This window comes from Gymnogyps californianus, chromosome 13 (assembly GCF_018139145.2).
Source record: "Gymnogyps californianus isolate 813 chromosome 13, ASM1813914v2, whole genome shotgun sequence".
Taxonomy (NCBI): Eukaryota; Metazoa; Chordata; class Aves; order Accipitriformes; family Cathartidae; genus Gymnogyps; species Gymnogyps californianus.
The window spans coordinates 1,527,945-1,543,217 of NC_059483.1; the positions used below are offsets into that span (position 1 = coordinate 1,527,945).

The window sequence follows — 15,273 nt, forward strand, 5'->3', positions numbered from 1 at the left end:
CTAAATATGTCCACAAAAGCGATTTGCTTGAAGACAAGTAAAGATATAATCCCCCTATATGAACATCTTTAATTATCTACACTTTTCCTCCTTCTTTGGTTCCCTCTCTAATTACCAAACTGCACCACTGACGTCTGATCCACTCAACCTGCATATTATGTTTGAGACACCCTCTACCAAAGCCCCTCAATTTTAAATCTCAGCTACACTGGAAACATTGAAATCCTGCAAATAATTCAGCTGGGTAAGAGAGCTTCCAGACTGTGAAGATCCACGTACTGTCCTTTTCATTATTTCACTCCCCTCTCATTGATTATAGAACTTATTACATTTCCAGGCCCTGACAAGGAAAATGCTTTTAAGTGGTTTCAGCTCAGCTACATAACCAAATTAGCAATGCAACAGAAATGCATGCCAAGGGAAGTGAATCTGGGATTGAAATGCTGCACACAAACAATACTGATTAGGCATATTCAGTTCCAGAAGCATGGCTAGCCAAATGCACAGCAGAAAGAAAACCTTTAGCAGTGAAGATATCTGTGAAAGGAACCTGAGCAAAATCCACTTAAAAAAATCCAAGAGCAACGTTAATAGCACCCAAGTATGAAAATAATAAAGATTTGAAAAACTTAATAGAATTTCCGGTAACAAGAATGCTTTCCTGTACTGAAAACAGCCATTTAGCTGAGTATTAAACATCAAGAATTTGTACACAATAAATCCAGATACGGCGTCAAATGTAACTGCCCACCCAGAAAACATGCATGAATTTATACAATGAGAACAAGAGCGTCCTATCCTTCATATAAACATAGGTTGAGTTACCTTTTAAAGAGACTTTATTGCAATTAGAAGTTTAGCCCAAGTTTGAACTAGCAAAGAACCTGCAAAGCAATTGCCATATTTTACATATGTCAAATAGTCTTCAGACTTCAACACTACCAAAAAAAAATTAAAATATCCAAATTAATGGGCCTGGCTGAACAGAGTGTTCCCTCTAGCTTACATCAAACTACCATTGTAGTAACCAGTGAGCAGCAAATCAGGCCCAAAGTCCATTTTCAGACAGGGATAAACCTAAGCAATGGGCACAATTTTAATTCCAGCTTCAACATTAGCGTGGCAAATATTTCCCCCTCTTAGGTTTAGCTGAAGAAGCCAAGCAGAAAGTTTTACCACATGCTTCAGGAATAGCTCCCGTATATATGGGTGTACAGAAATTCAATTATTAGTTATTCCTGGAAGAGAAGGAAACCCCCAGAAGTCGTTAGCTTCTTACAGCTAAAAGCAGCAATACCAGTGCGGCGTGTGCCTCCTGGCAAAGGGGCAGTCTTGAACCCCCAGCCCAGCCACGTTAGGACATCGTGGGGGTCTCAGGGGAGCGAAGCTTGGTGCAAGAGAGAGAACCAACATATGAACTCAGGTGTTGGGTGCAGCAAGAAACCATGCAACCCTCCATGCTGTCAGAAGACACCAAAAGCACAGAAGGTAAACATAAACCCCGTTTGCACTGTGATGTGCGAACCTCCTGTTCTTTACATGCCCCTGTTCTTTACAGGTTGTTTTGGTTTGTTGTTTTTTGTTTTTTTTTTAAACTTGGTGATCTTCAGGAGCCATGCAACAACATTACTTTCTTCAGCAATGAAGTAGCTGACACCTGAGACACATGCACACAAAGTGATTTCAAGAGAACGCACTTTTGTTCCATGGATTTGAAATGGAGTACTTTGGGATGTCACGAGAAGGATGAAACACAAAAGCAATTTATTGACATGAGCATTTTTTGCTTCCAAAAGATCTATTTGAAGGTGATGACAAATAGTTTAACCTCACTTCCTACTAGAGTCTCAAGTGCTCATCATCATGATTCCTAAGAGACTGAGCAGCTAGGCCTCTTGCTTCAGGCAAATCTTCACAAGAGAAAAAATACCGCAACAAAGAGAGGGAAAAAAAGCCCCAAACCCAGAGCAGTGAGAATACAGAGAGAAAGAAGTCCTCCTGTACAATCTCCTTCAGATGACAGAAATGAAATGCAAGTTTAAGAACTCTTTGCATCTCCATAAAGGCGATGCTTAACACCTCCTTGTATGGAAAAGGAGCTGACAACATCATTTTTCACATTACATTTTCTCAACATCTCTCCTTCGGTTGATTTTTCTGGACTCATCGTTGATCCTCACATAATGTAGGGGATATGTTATGATGTATAAATAGTATTGCAAGGACAATTTTTATGGCATGTAATTCATACAGACAGACACCAAAATCCCACTTCGTTGGTGCTTACATTAGATGAATTCAGACATCGGTTCAGTTTCTGAAGGATTAAACACATTTTCAAAGGAACCTACATAATAGTACTGCTGAGAACCCGGTGATAGTCATCATTAACAAGAGATTTAATTTAAAGATTGCAGAATGCTCACAGTATCAAACAAGCAGCTATTATTTATACAAGTTAGAATTCAGCAGCTGGTTAAGTGCTGACAGAAAAATATATACTCTTCATCCATCTCCAGCACATTTAGCATCATTAGAAACCTGATGCCTGTGAGCAAAGAGACATCCATGATGCAACAGCTACAATTATTAGTCTATAAGTGTGCAAGTGCCCATACATGCTATTTCATAATGACACTGAAGCTTCCTCCAGCTACACACAGTGCAGAGAGCTCAGCCTGTGCAGCTGCAACGGCTGTACTCGTGGCACTCCAGAAACACGCACAATAGCACAAAACAAATGGATCCATCTTTAATAGACAAGTACCTACGCCCAGGGCTCTCCAAAATAAGATCAGAGCTATTACTCCTCGGATACTCACTCATGGTATAGACACTACTGTACACACAGGAGGTGTAAAGTCTGAAGGCTTCTCCAAATAAGCTCTTTCTTTGAAAGCAGCTGAGTACTAGAGCTTGAGAAAAACTAACAATATGCTAGAGTAAATACCGTAATTTAAACAAGTAGAGTATGACAATCAGGCCTCTTTGCAATATAATCCATGTATTGTCATTTTACAAAGAAATACAAGATCCAATAATACAGCTATGTAGTTACAGTCATCTATCCAGCCCGTCCTAATTCAGAAGATCTCATTACAGACAGAAGCCTTTATCTCAAGATCATCAATCCAATCCCCATGGATTTTCTTGGGGAAAGCAGATGAACTTTCAAGTTTCTACTGCTAACCACACAAGGACATCCTTCTGTGCTAGGTTAAAATTTCAGCCTACACATCACCTCCTTCAGGCTACAGCGAGCCGGCAGAGTCAGGGCAGCAGCCCAGCCCAGGAAGGCCAGAGCACCCACCTCCCTCACGCTGGTGCATGCCATTTCTGCCTTGCTTCTAATGGCTACAGAAACCTCTCCCTAATCGCCCCTGCAACCCTCAGCGTCAGCATAGCTCTACAGCCTCCTGCAACTCTGAAGAAGAGGGATAACTTCACGTTGCACAACAAATTTGGAAGTCAGACTAATCCTTCTATGCCAATAACAAGCAGGGAAGCCTTTTTTAACTAGAAAGGCTTTTTCTCTTAAGTTGGTACACACTTGACCCACAGTCAGACATCTGCAACAGCAGATATACAAACAGAGACACAGCTGTACTTCGTGACCCTAGTAACACCACCAAAACCCACAGAAAGCAGATGCAGGCAGCTTTAACTATGCCTAATCAGCTAACATTCTCTAATCAGACTCTGGAAACCAGGCTCTCACAATGCCTTACAATGTATTCCTCATCTAGGAGGGCAAAACAAATTGCTGTACTGTAACTGGTCTTCACTCATAAGTATTATAGTAAAAACCAAAAGGAGCATAGTGCAGCAGAAAGTCCTACTGAAAATCTGGTATTCCAATACCAGAAATAACAACATTACATAGTAAGGATCATAATAATAATAATTCAGCAGTTTACAGAAAGCCTTGATGCAATGAGTTTTGTGAAGCTACATCCACTTCAATCTGTCAGACAATGATTTTTTTTTCTCAATTACTCTGATTCAACGCACCGTAACAGTTTCTATTCTCAAGTGTGTATGTATATCTAAGGGAATAGATTTTAGATTAGAAAGCTGACCTGATTTTCTTACCTGAGATGTTTTCTGTGCATTCAACATTCCTATTAAAACATATGCAATAGGTCTCATTTATATTCCAATGCTGAAGTACTACAGTCATAAAAAAATCGGCACCAGGCTAGCCGACACTGATGTAAATCACAGACACTTTACAGATATTGCTAACATGCAAATGAAGAAAGCTTCCTGTAGCAATAATCGCCAGTGAAGCCAGTGATCAAGCAGATGTATAGAAGCAGCACTTCATAAAGGTTAGAAGGCTATCTTTATATTTGAGCACTTGGGTGAAAACGCAGTTTGCAAATAGAGGAATATGTATGCAAATAGCAAGACGACAGTCATTGAATCATGGAGTTTTGTTGGCAAATCACTCTGGCAATCTAGAAATATAAGCGATTCCAAGAAATGTATTTCTGAAAGATAATAGAATTTAGAAATCCACAGAATTGGTTTACCTTCAGAATAAACTCTTCAAGGTTGGTTTAATTTTGGTTGAAGCAACCATTGCAGGGTTCTTTTAGGAATTTCAGGTGTATATACTTTGAAGTACTACGATGCTAAATGAGATTAACTTTTTGAAAAGAAAGCATAGACGTCATTAAGCTATAACGCATACTTGGACAATTTGATATTATATGGAAAATATTTTGTTCAGAAAGAGTTGCACATAGCCAGTCAACTTGCAAGCTAGCGCATAGCACGGTTCATTTGCTCCTAAACTTGTGCACATCATATTTTTCAGAAAAAAAAGTCGACATTTCTTTCTCATGGGTGTTAACATTGATATGTTTAGGCAGTCTGAAGATCGCTGAAGTATTTACAAAATAAGATGCAATGCAATCTATTAAAAGAACAGAGAACTGAAATCCTGGATTTCAAATCCAAGTCAAACATTGGCTAACCATGCATCCTCACGTAAGTCTTAGTGTCTCTGAGCTATGGCTATAGCTGTATTGGCCCAGAGGAGTCAGAGAAGTCACCCAAAGATGAGCTGGGCTTGGTAAGAAGCAGTTTACTGGAGAGCATATCAAGATATGTCTTGGATTTTTTTTTTTCCCCCTCCCTTGAACACTGCAGTTTGAGAGGGAGCCTATAACCAAGATCATGGACAACTTGAAAGACAATCACCATCAGAAAGAAAAGAAAAAGCAGAAGTTGTCAATGGAAACATGTTACATCAGCCACTCACTAGCAAGGAAACATTATGTAGGTGTCCTGAGAAAGAAGGGAGGAAGAGGCAGGCCGTACTAGCAAAGCAGGAAAACAACAACCTAGATGCTTATTTACCTGCATCAGAGCACAGGATGTAATTGAGAAGATAAATTTCCTGTCCTGGTCTGCCCTTTAACCTTATTCGTAGCTTGCAGGGCAAGCAAAAGAAGATAAATTTTAGTCTTTACCCTTTCTGCACTGAGATATTATATACCTTCACACACATGCATTAACACACATTTCATACCTTGGAGCCTGGAGGAGAAGATGCACAGAGCAATCTCTGTAACAAGAGCTAACCAAAAACTTTTTTGCTTGTGCCTATGTCATCAACCACACACCACAAAATCCTGGGCGAAAATCCACCTTGAGATACAGGCATGTAAATCCTGCTGTGTCTGGTGGCAGCTGGGAAAGGGTATCCTAGCCGAGTGTTTGACCTAAAGCAAATTATTTTACAATTTGTATACAGGATTCATGACAACCAGCCTTACTTTAAGTATTTCTGTATTTCAGCACCTTGACTAACCACAGCTTAGGACTAGACTACAGTTTAGGACTACTGCCTAGGCAGGACTTCTTATAGTTGATGACAGTGGGCATTAACAAAAGGACTTTGTCAGGTAGAAAGATCTAATATAAGTGGCCAAGATTTGGGGGAAAAAAAAAAAAAAAAAAACAAAAAACAAACTGCTGATTTTTTTTAAACTTGTTCTGTTAAAAAAAAAAAAAAAGTAAGAGGGCTAGCAACAAAGCCTGGACCTCCACAGTCTTAGCTGCTCAACCACAGAGCTTACAAGTCAGTCAACTTGTCTTTACGTTACGCACAGGGATAATAAGGTTCCCCTACCTTTATGAAGCACAGCTGCAGAAAAAATTCACCTTGCGGCACAGAAAATTGCTAACTAAACAGAGCTGACTGAACTGCTCAGCCCCTGTGCAGCCTTGGAAAGGCATTTCAAGGTACGCTCATGTTGAGCACACCCACAACAAGAAACAGAAGGGTTTTCAAGCTGCAGATTCTTGGACAAATGAAAAATGTACTGTGGATGGTTTGGATCCTCCTAAACCTGCTTCTTCTGAAATTCTGAGGAGTTCTTGATATTTGCTGTAGGACCCAGACGCAGTGATACCCACAAGCCTTACCACGAATGGGAACAGGGTGCCGAGAAGAGCCGGGAGCAGCCGGCGATGCAGCCCTGCGCTGCTGCCTGTGAACACCGGGCAGCTTTCTGATGGAGCTTCGGTTTCGCCCTTGCATCGTTTGTATGAACCTGCCATCCCGAACCTTGAGCAGCGCTGGAGATGGAGCACCTTCTGCACTCACAGCCCTCAACACCATCAGTGGGAATCAGCCTAAATTTAGCCCCTCTTCCTGACATGATTTATATGGCGCTGTGAACAGTTAAGGTCTTCTGACACCCTCAAGTCCAATAGATATTCATCCTAATGAATACCATAAAGCTGTTCTCATAAAAAGTGAATCACGCACACCATGGCTCCTGGCATTTGTTTAAAAAAATGCTTTAGATATTGGCCATCTGCCATTGAGTTGCTTCAAACATCCTCGGAGAATTTATTTTTTCCTGAGATGAGGAATTTTGATAGCATTTTGCAAACTATTTTTCTTTCCATTGTAAATTGCACTTTGCTAATCTATTAATGCACTAGATCACTTTTTGTAGTCAAATTATAAATAATATTCTGATATCCTCAGGCTGTGCTATTCGCTACATCTTTTGTTTCTCATTATTTTTCTTTCCCTAACATATGGCTTCATAGTACAAGCCATCTTAACTGCTGGTGAAAAAAAGACAGGATATTGCTATTAGTTTCCTTATCCTCAGAAAACCAACAAAAAATTCCCAGCTACTGGTATCATTTTAAACCAAACCACAGATAATTAAGTGGTTTGCCAAAATTACCTGGGTTGTCTTCCCCCACCACTCCTTTTCCACAGTCGTGAAACTCAGAACAGTGCCACATTTGGGGTGACATGCCAAATGCTGCGTATCCAGACTTGGGCTTCCAGCATTGTGGATTCATGATATACTGCCCAGAACCACCATTTGTTCTGAGAAAACCCAGATCAAGAATAGCTCTCAGCACTCTGTACTGCATCTTTCCCTTCAAAAAGTAAGTCCCCAAAAAGTACTTGCAGGAAATTCTGACAGACATATGGCACACACCGCACAACTTTATTGTAAAATATAAACATATAGGATAACTATTCCTTTGCTACTTTAACATTTTCCTGTATTAAATGGAAATCTGACCTTTTCTTCCTTCCCTAAACAACAGTTGTATCCAAAGCATGTTGAGATGCAAGGCAGGACATTCACCAATCTTGTCTCAAGTCTGATGCACATCAGAGTGTGAGCCATTCTCTCCCCAGCTCTAGAAGCAAGTATATGTGTATATATACACACACAAATTACTGCCTTTTTTATTATTATTTTATTATTTTTACCCAAGACACCTCTGTCCTTCACTGGCTTTTAATCCTATCTTGTAACATTTTCAGATGAGATACTCAGTCCTTAGAATAGCCTTTCCTGATCGATGGTCCTTACATTTTGAAAGGGATTTGGCCTCTCTGAGCCACCAAATCTTTGCCCAGTAAAATCCTGCTGATGGGGTAAGCTCCCTCACAGCATCATCCCTCCACCATGCCCCCTCCTCTTCCTCCAGCCTTCCCTAGGAACCCGACAAAGGCCAGGGCTCAGAGATGCCCCAGGACAGGCGGGTTTAGGAGTTCACTCCCTGTGTAGCGCGGCACGTGAGTTCGCTCACAACAAGGCTGTGCGAGATGCTCCTCAGCGCACTACGCACCGAGAGGATTCAGGGGTGTCCTGAGGCTGCTCCTGCCTACACACCGCCTGGGAAGGCAAATCTGGGTCCCTTTGAGGCATTTTCTCTTGTTCCAATTTAAATTCTAAGCACAACAGCCCCTCTTTCACAAACCCTTCTGCTAAGTTTCTGTCACTTCATCTTGCAGGGAGCTTTCTCCCAGCATTTTCTTTAGAGCAAGTCATTGTCTGAGCCATCATCTGGGCTGTTCCTTCAGACTGATTACACTTGCAGATAATTAGAAAAGCTCTCTGAGTAATCTACATTCTGATAAATGACATCCAAGGTGACATCACCCTTATATCACTTCATTAAGTCTCCTTGAGTGTAAAGCTATCTGAATTAAAAGCTATGTTTAATAAGTGAAAACTGTCAAGTGTTGCAATTTCCTTTTCAGGTAGCGTTACCCGCCAAGGAGGCGGGTCATTAAAAATGCAGGCGCTCTCGGTACAGCAGATGCCTCTGTGTATTCAAAGTACTTGCATTTCTCTTTGGCGTAGGCCTCTTTCTGCTGCAGGTGAGCGCGGGTACTTCTGATGGAGCAGGAAATATTCCGTACCCACACGTGGAGACGTTACTGTTGGAGCCAGGAGCACCCACGGGGCGACCACGCTGATGGGTGCTGTTAGCAGAGCAACCTGCAGGCACACCGTGGCTGTCTGCATGGAGGTGGCACGGTGCAATACCATTAAATATTCAGCACTGTATATTTGATTTCAATAATCACTTTGAAATTTATGATCAACCTGGTTCATGACAATATATACACAAATAACTTGCTTTATCATGCGGTAATTCTAACTCCCTAAACCTCACGGCACTGGCAATATTAGTACAATGTGGTTTTGTATAGTGAAGTACCTTCAGTTGAGCTCACAATCGAAGCCCAGACCCCATCTCTGCATGTAACACGGTGTGGGCAGAGCATTTGGCATGGCTCCCTTTGCAGATTCACAGCTATGAACTACAGTACTATTCTCTTCTGCAACGACAGTCGTTTGCTTCTGTTAATCCTTTCCTAGAAAAGCACATTTTTACCATAATGCATGGTACTGCAAACTACTTTTTTCCAAAATATTCCTACCTTAACCTGACGTGGCCTGTTATGACTGAAGTAAATCTCTCTAATATTCTTAAATGTAAGCAGCAAGAAGTAAACCAATGAACTGCCTAAAACCAATGCTTGTTACTATCATGCTGTTTCACTGATTATACTAGATTCTCCATGTAGTTTGATGAAGTGTCCTCAAAAGCAAGCCTGGAGAGGCACCAGCTCCAGGGCCTGGGCAAGCACAGAAGGCAGCACCCCGCTGAAGTTACACCCCTTTTGCGTAAGGAACCGATCCCTCTCTTCTCTGGGAGAAAGCAAGGGACTCGGCTGTTTCTGCCATATGCATACATACTGCTTTGAAATGGCCTTCATCCCAGCAGAAGTTATCTGCCCAACAATATAGCAGCACAAGTTAGCAGCACTGGATCATGCCCTGAACCATGCCAAAATAAGTCAATCGCTAGAAACAGCGTTATTAATTACAACGGTGTGTTCTATTTAATCCTATCTAGAAATAAGGTGGAGTGGGCTAAACGTATTTTCATTTTCTCATTCTACTTCTTATCCATCTCAATCAGGGAAAATTTTTCATGCTTAAATAAATATAAATTACATTAATGTAGAAGTTCTGCATATAGAAATATTTCAGAAAGTTGTGATATGGAAAGGTAAGTTGCCCACAGGGTGCCTTCTTGGAGCAGCTTTTCTTCTTGATCGCAGTCTGTGGCCACGAGCACCGAGCTGCTCCCTGCTATGTGCAAGCATTTCGGTTTGGAGCGTGAGCCTCCCACACCTCACGCCGGTGCTCAGGAGCACTCTTGCTGTCAGAAACCCATGGCCTGTAGCCTAGTACCTCGCTGCATTACAAATTACCAATCAAGTTTTAAAATAATGATGATGATCATTCATAATATTATTACATCAGTGGGACATTACAACTCTCATACTGGCAATATAATTCAGAGCTAATGCTTTTTCGGATGCACAATTTGCTTCAGTTTGTAGAAGAGGGAAGGAAGATGTCAGGGCATGCCATTTGGTACATCATCGAGCTATAAGGCGGCATTTCAGTTCGATAGGGTAAGTTAGCCATCAAAAGCAAGTGTTTCTGCTGAATCTATGCCGAGGGAAGGCAGAACACCATTTTTACGTTCACACCAGAAAGCACAGGCTGCGAGCAACTAAAAATACTGGCATAAACAATAAGGGTGATAAGACACTTTTAGAAATTATCCTAAAGATCTTTTAGCAATTTTTAGTCAAATTCCAGCCTTCGGGGGAGATTCCAAATGCCAAATTTAACAGCAGTGTATTCCCAGCGGTAACTCCACTGTTTCTATGCACAACACTCCTACTCCCATCCATGAATTGAAACCAAAAGCAGATGATATGAAATATGGAAAGTTTTCATCAATTTTCAATCCAGAGTAAAACATATCCTCCTATGAACTAATTTCCTGTGATCAAAATTCGAGGCAATTATTCAACATAACACATTTAAACTGCTCCTGTGAAAAATTAAAAGGAGAGGGAAGGAAAGGCAAAGGGAGACAAGGGCAAGGCGGTCGTCAGACGGCGTTACTGGCTTTACCACCTGTATCACAGGAGATACGTCCTGGCCGAAGCTCATCCACTGCATTTTAAGCCCCGAGCAAATGCCCCAACCCCACGCTACAGAGGTTCACGCCACAAACACAGGCTCACCCGGGGCCTGGCACTTTGAGGGCAGACTCCCCACATCTTTGAGTTTCAGAAACACTTTTCTAGACAAGTACCCTCAATCTAATACCTTAATTCAGCACGAGATCATTAAACTGGCAGTGCTGCTGTTGTCCCTGTGGATCATCTGGTAGCACTTGGTCAAGTCTGAATAACTCAGGAACACGCGTGTCTCCCATAGTTTCCTTTCAAAACAAACACTTCAAGTTCAAAGACCTGTATCACCCCGCGTCATTAAGATGGTTGGGCTGAGAAGTGCACAACTCAGTCAAAAATGAAATTGCCTCCACTGTTGCTTGGGCATCTCTGTAACTAAAAATAATTCCTTGAATCTCCATGTGATCAGAAACAGGAATTCCTGGAAAATATGATATTTCAAATGGTGGGCAGTACCTCATAAAAGGAAAAGAGTGAATCCGTCAGCCACCTAAAAATAACAGAGGTCAAACAAGACGCTACTAAAGGTCATGAACCTCAGTCACAAATACAGACGGTGCGTTTTCTATGCTACTGAGTGGAGGCTGCAAAAATTTGTTTAACCCAAATTTCTTAACCCAAATTTCTTAAATAACATTAGCGAGAACAAAAATCTGATCAACTTTATGCTAACTAAAATGAAAATATTTCACTCTGTGCTAATACTTCCCTACAGGTGCATTTCCTTCAAAAGTTAAATTCAAACGCACGTGGCTAGCCTATGACCGTGAGCAGACGGTGCTTTGACACAGTAGGTGGCCAATTTGTGATTTGCAGATGGGTGACAAGGCACAAGTTGTGGAAATATTCTCCATCTAAAACAAACTAACAAAAAACCTCAAGCCACCCTGCACTCAAACAAAAGTACTTCTGGGTCCCACAGAAAATATTGATTTTCCTGCTGGATGGACAGCCAGAAAAAGGAAGACAGACAAGAATGTATTTTTTGACTCTTTCCATCTGCTTCTCCTGTTCTGTAAGGCTGATGCTGCTGTTCCATTTTCTCTACAACCTACAAAAACTCAATTTATTTTTTCAATCTGTCTCCAGCCAAGCTTCCTTACATCAGCTGTGCAGTCATTCCACTTCAGCCCGCGTCCAGCAGCACAAGGAGGGTGAAGTGAATGAAGTTACCTGTGCATTTACGGTCCGTGTCTTCCTTCTTTGACCCACTGATGGTTAACTTGCAGTTGAAGTTCTCCTCCCAGTACTCTGCAAACCACACGTTCCTTCTGTTGTTCTCCAGGGTGCGGGAGGTAAAATAGGCATCGAACCCTGGAGAAGGAGACAGGTAGAAAGCTGAAGTCCAGCTCATACTGCACAGGAAGCACTGCAGCCTGAAAAACAAATACTCGGCTTTTATCTTCATCATCATCCAGCACACATTCACGTCTCTATCCACACGAGATGACGGTGGAAAGAACGAAGTCCATTGCACGTTTTATCTAATCAGCTGCATCTTGCAAGTAAATTGCTCTGCTTCTAACTGTGAGGTATAAAGCTAGGTAAGATATATGTAAAACAGAGATTAATATAAAAAACAGTTATAAGCAAAAGGCATGCATTAGATATATACCAATAAGGAATGAAAATAAATGGTATGGTGCAGCTGATATTAGGCTGAGCTCAATACAACTAATTTTGTAATTAACCTCTCCAGACAAGGCAGTTTCATCTAAACTGGCCGTTATCAGTACACCCTATTGTTTTTGTAGCACGTATTTTTCCCTTAATTTCCCTTCACAAAGGTACAGATAAACTCGGAGGCCAAACTTCTAAGAGGTAACTGTGAACCACCACGATTTACCAGACGCTGGGATTAGACACCCTGAAGTGTGCGTGTGGGGCAAATAAAAAGGTTTCCTTCCTTAGACCTGTGAGATTCAGTTTGTTACTGAAGCCACGTAGCCCCAAACAGCTCACAGCGCTGCAAGAGTAAAAATGACTTACAACCCCAGTATTAAAATAATGGGGAAAAAGTTATAATTTTTAACAGCTGAGTTGAAGGGCAGTATAGATATCTGAAGTCCCTGAGTCTTCTTTTTTTGAAGATACATAGTCCTCTGTATTCACTGAAAGAAACCACATAACTATTGAATAGCTGTGTAGCGGTGACGTTCACAGTTTTCATATGGCTCTTAACCATAGTCTGTCTCTCTGTAGCACCTCACCAGTGCCAGAGAAGAAACATATTTTGCTTCGGCCTTTTTTTTTTTTTTTTCCCAGAAATGTATATCACTGTATAAACACATGTATATATACAAATACACACATGCGTGTGTATAGTGATTAAAGAAAAGGTATCTCTGAAGGCTTACAAACCAGGAGGGCAAATTAAAAAAAAAAAATTAAAATGCTACTACAAAGTTATACAATTTATTAAATTCTGATCACAAATTAGACCTGCCATAGTGTAGGGATTTTCTTTATCAAGTTTTCAAATTCTATAGTTTAAAACCGAGCCAAATATCCTTTACCAGTTCAGACAATACCCCTTCAAAGATAATGCTCATTTTAATGGATTTTTCTCACAATACAATACAGAACTCTGAAACAAATACTTACTTTCCCAATAAGCAATGGTAAGTTTAGACCAAAAGGAACACCACATTACTAACCACCCTGGGCACTACTGCTTCACTTTGCTCTATTTAAGCACTCTTTCTCTCTGTTACTCTCTTTCAAAGCTGAGATAACTCCTTCGAGCCTAAGGAAACCTTCGTGCATACAAATAATTGCAAATCAATAGACAGATATCCTAAGTACTGGTACGATGACACCGGTGGGTCCTCAGGAGCACGAGAGCAGGGATGAGCGGAGATCACCACCCTCCCACAACAAAATTTTTGTTGTATTACTATCCCAGTATACTTTTGGTTTTGCTTGGCAAACAAACGATTTGCCTGAGGACAAATATATTAGTGCACGTCTACGCGCTCATATGCAAAGTCCTTTGTCTTTTTTTCTTGTCTATTTTGCTTTTTGTAGCCGACAGAAGCTGTATTCTCTCATCTGTTCAGAAGGAAGAGTACATTGCGTGACACAGCCAAGTGTTCTTGGCACCTAACATGGAAAAGGTTTATCACCTCTGCACCAGAGGTGCCAGGAAAACAGGCAATCGTTGTTCCACTCCTTTAGCCAGGTTACAGACTCCAGGCAGCTGAAATTCTGGCTTCGTTTTACAGGCTTTCCCAAATCTGACAGACCCTCTGAAGTAAGGCGGCTGTGCCCATTCTCTTCAGAGAGTTATATCAGTCTTATAACAAGCATATTTGAATAGCAGGATATCCACCACTATTAGTAGCACTGAGTAGTTTTCCTAAGTCCTTCTAGTTATCTGTCTTTAGCCTGCAATGAGCAACATCAGAGCTTTTGCTTATGGAGACAGTCCAGATTCAGTGTTTTTGATGTAACCTTCCAGAACTGCAATCCCAGTTCAAGTTCAGGTTACAAACGAGTTTTTTCTTTTACTAAAAAGGTTGTTGAAGTATTCAAACTACGCAAATGTGAAACCTGGATAAAGCAGATCAATCTTAAAGAGGACTTAAAAAATGCTGGTTGCTCACTGAGAAGCTCAGAGGTAAATTATCTGCTATCTGAAAAGTGCAAATCCATTGAAGATGCAAATCTCAGAACATCTATTTGGTCCCTTTACTTGGCTTTACAGCCTGTACCAGCATTGCAGAAGAGGGTGGAAACACAGAAGCAGCAAGCTCTTACAGATACTAAACCATCTCTCTACATTGCATGATCACGTGGCTCCTTTTGATTTTGCAGTTAGAAATGACAGTAAATACATATTCCATTGAAAGAGAGAAAAAAGTTCCTTGCACCATAGCCAACAATTTCTCCCACTGAAATAGGTGGGTAAATAGACTCAATCTGGCACTCCACACAATGAAATTGAGTCAGAGGAAAAACATATGGCATCGTTAAATTAGCATAGCAATCCATCCACTACGGGATAAAAATAGACAGCATGTTAACAGATGTTTCAAATAAGAAAGTAGATTAGGAGTGGGGTCAACCTGTCTCCTTGTATCAGCTTTGTGTGCTACTGACCCATCTATCTCATATATTTTCCTAATTCTGAGTCTACTGTTCATGACTCGTATCCAAAGCCCACTGCTCATAAGACACAACGTACATCATTTCCAAAAATCACACCAGAAAAATAAGTATTGGGGTCTGCCAGAAACAGGCTGAAAGCTAATTAAAATTTTACCTGCAGACTCACTAGAAATTATGTGTAGGTGTCTCCTGCAAGAAATACATCAGGGTGCTTCAGAATGATGACAAACCCTAAGGAACAAGCCATACCAACTTAATGCCGTGCTGTCTAGTCGGTAGCCAGCACCTGAAGGATCGCAACCAAATCATGGAAA

The 15,273-nt window shown here is 41.1% G+C and overlaps 1 protein-coding gene across 2 annotated transcripts in view; it reads right to left on the reverse strand.

Moving 5' to 3' along the window:
- Positions 1 to 15,273, reverse strand: part of GRM7 (glutamate metabotropic receptor 7) — a 285,536-nt gene that overhangs the window by 78,151 nt on the left and 192,112 nt on the right. For both annotated transcript variants that reach the window (XM_050904716.1, XM_050904717.1), the window contains exon 5: positions 12,023 to 12,163. In XM_050904716.1, coding sequence (XP_050760673.1) covers positions 12,023 to 12,163 — 141 coding nt within the window. The remainder of the gene's footprint in view (positions 1 to 12,022; positions 12,164 to 15,273) is intronic.